General features: G+C 38.5%; 1 protein-coding gene across 1 annotated transcript; it reads right to left on the bottom strand.

Annotated features, from left to right (window-relative positions):
* Window positions 1-113: 113 nt before the first annotated feature.
* LOC100948187 (protein tyrosine phosphatase type IVA 1) lies at window positions 114-1,299 on the bottom strand. The gene has a single exon (XM_003803907.2). It carries the CDS (start codon window positions 1,047-1,049, stop codon window positions 537-539), a length of 513 nt encoding a protein of 170 aa, XP_003803955.1. The 5' UTR covers window positions 1,050-1,299; the 3' UTR covers window positions 114-536.
* Between the last annotated feature and the right edge of the window lie 6 nt (window positions 1,300-1,305).

Raw genomic sequence — 1,305 nt, 5'->3', positions numbered from 1 at the left:
TACACTGGTATCAATGTGGGAGATGTAAACATAAAGTGAGCAGGCAAATAACCCATGGGCCTTCTTCAGATGTCTGAAATGACTGGATAAACCACATAAGGTCTAGAGTGTTCATAGTTCCTGGGATTTTAGTTCTGTACGATACTAAAAATATACAAGTATTGTGCTGGATATTTTGGCACCTAATTTTTCTAAATTTCTTATATATTGATAAGATTCTGGCATGGGAATAGATTTAAACAAGACATAACTCAATAATACCGCATGATTTCAGGAAAGGTCAATTGGTACAAATGATAAGCACATTTAAATGCTGAACAGCAAGAATCTTTTGCTTAGTGTCCAAAAAGGTTGACTGTAACCCAAACTTAGAGGTTGCAATTCTGTTAAGCTTGTGGCCTGGTAAAACTGCTTTACAATACTCCTATGGAAGCTTCATTAATCAAGCCAACGTGTTGGCTAATACACGTACATATGACAAATTAGGTCCTGTCTCAAGTTTTACTTCCAAGGCAACAGCATCAGGCACCCCAGTTTTATTGAATGCAACAGTTGTTTCTATGACCATTGGAGTCTTTGAAGCGCAGCCGCATCTTAGGACGATACTTCTCCAAATACAAAAGTTGCTTGCTGTTAAAAGCTCCCCGCCGCTTTTGTCTTATGAATTGTACTGCATCTTCATATTTCATTCCACCTTCAATTAATGCGAGAGCAACAAGCACTGGAGCTCTCCCAAGGCCTGCAACACAATGAACGGCAATACAACAACCAGGTTCTTCACGAAACTTGATTTTTACAAGATTTAACCAGTCATCAACAATCTGGTTAGACGGTGGTGCACCATCATCAAAAGGCCAGTCGAGAACATGGATGCCTTCTTTCTCCACAAGAGTAGTGTCATAAGTTGCTTCACACACTCTTACTATTGTGGTAACTCCATACTTCTTAAGTTCCTCTATAAATTTGTTTAAGGTCGCATTGGTTGGATTGTGTGTAATAAGAAATCTCATGTTCTTGTATGTGACTTCTACAGGAGCTGGGCGGTTCATTCGAGCCCTGTTAATTTAGTTAAAAAACACTCAAAAGGGTTATGAAAGAATTTAAAAAATTGAATACAGAAATGATGCAAAGAAACTGAAGTCTACTTCAATATACTCCACTTGAAATTCTCAGTGCTTTGAGGATGAAGTTGGAAGTAATGATAAATGGAAATGAACCTCCTAACAAGAAGCAGCAATTCTTCAATCCAGTAATACTGAGGCAACAGAAAGGAAGTGCACTGAGGTTTACCCCATCCAGGTCAGA

This window comes from Otolemur garnettii, unplaced genomic scaffold (genome assembly GCF_000181295.1).
Source record: "Otolemur garnettii isolate 467f Iridium unplaced genomic scaffold, OtoGar3 scaffold05016, whole genome shotgun sequence".
Taxonomy (NCBI): domain Eukaryota; kingdom Metazoa; phylum Chordata; class Mammalia; order Primates; family Galagidae; genus Otolemur; species Otolemur garnettii.
Note: the sequence above shows the minus strand (reverse complement) of the source record. Positions and strands in the feature narration are given on the sequence as shown.

Excerpts from the sequence above, each read along its gene's own strand:
- LOC100948187 (XM_003803907.2), bottom strand. The coding sequence starts at position 1,049 with ATGAACCGCCCAGCTCCTGTAGAAGTCACATACAAGAACATGAGATTT.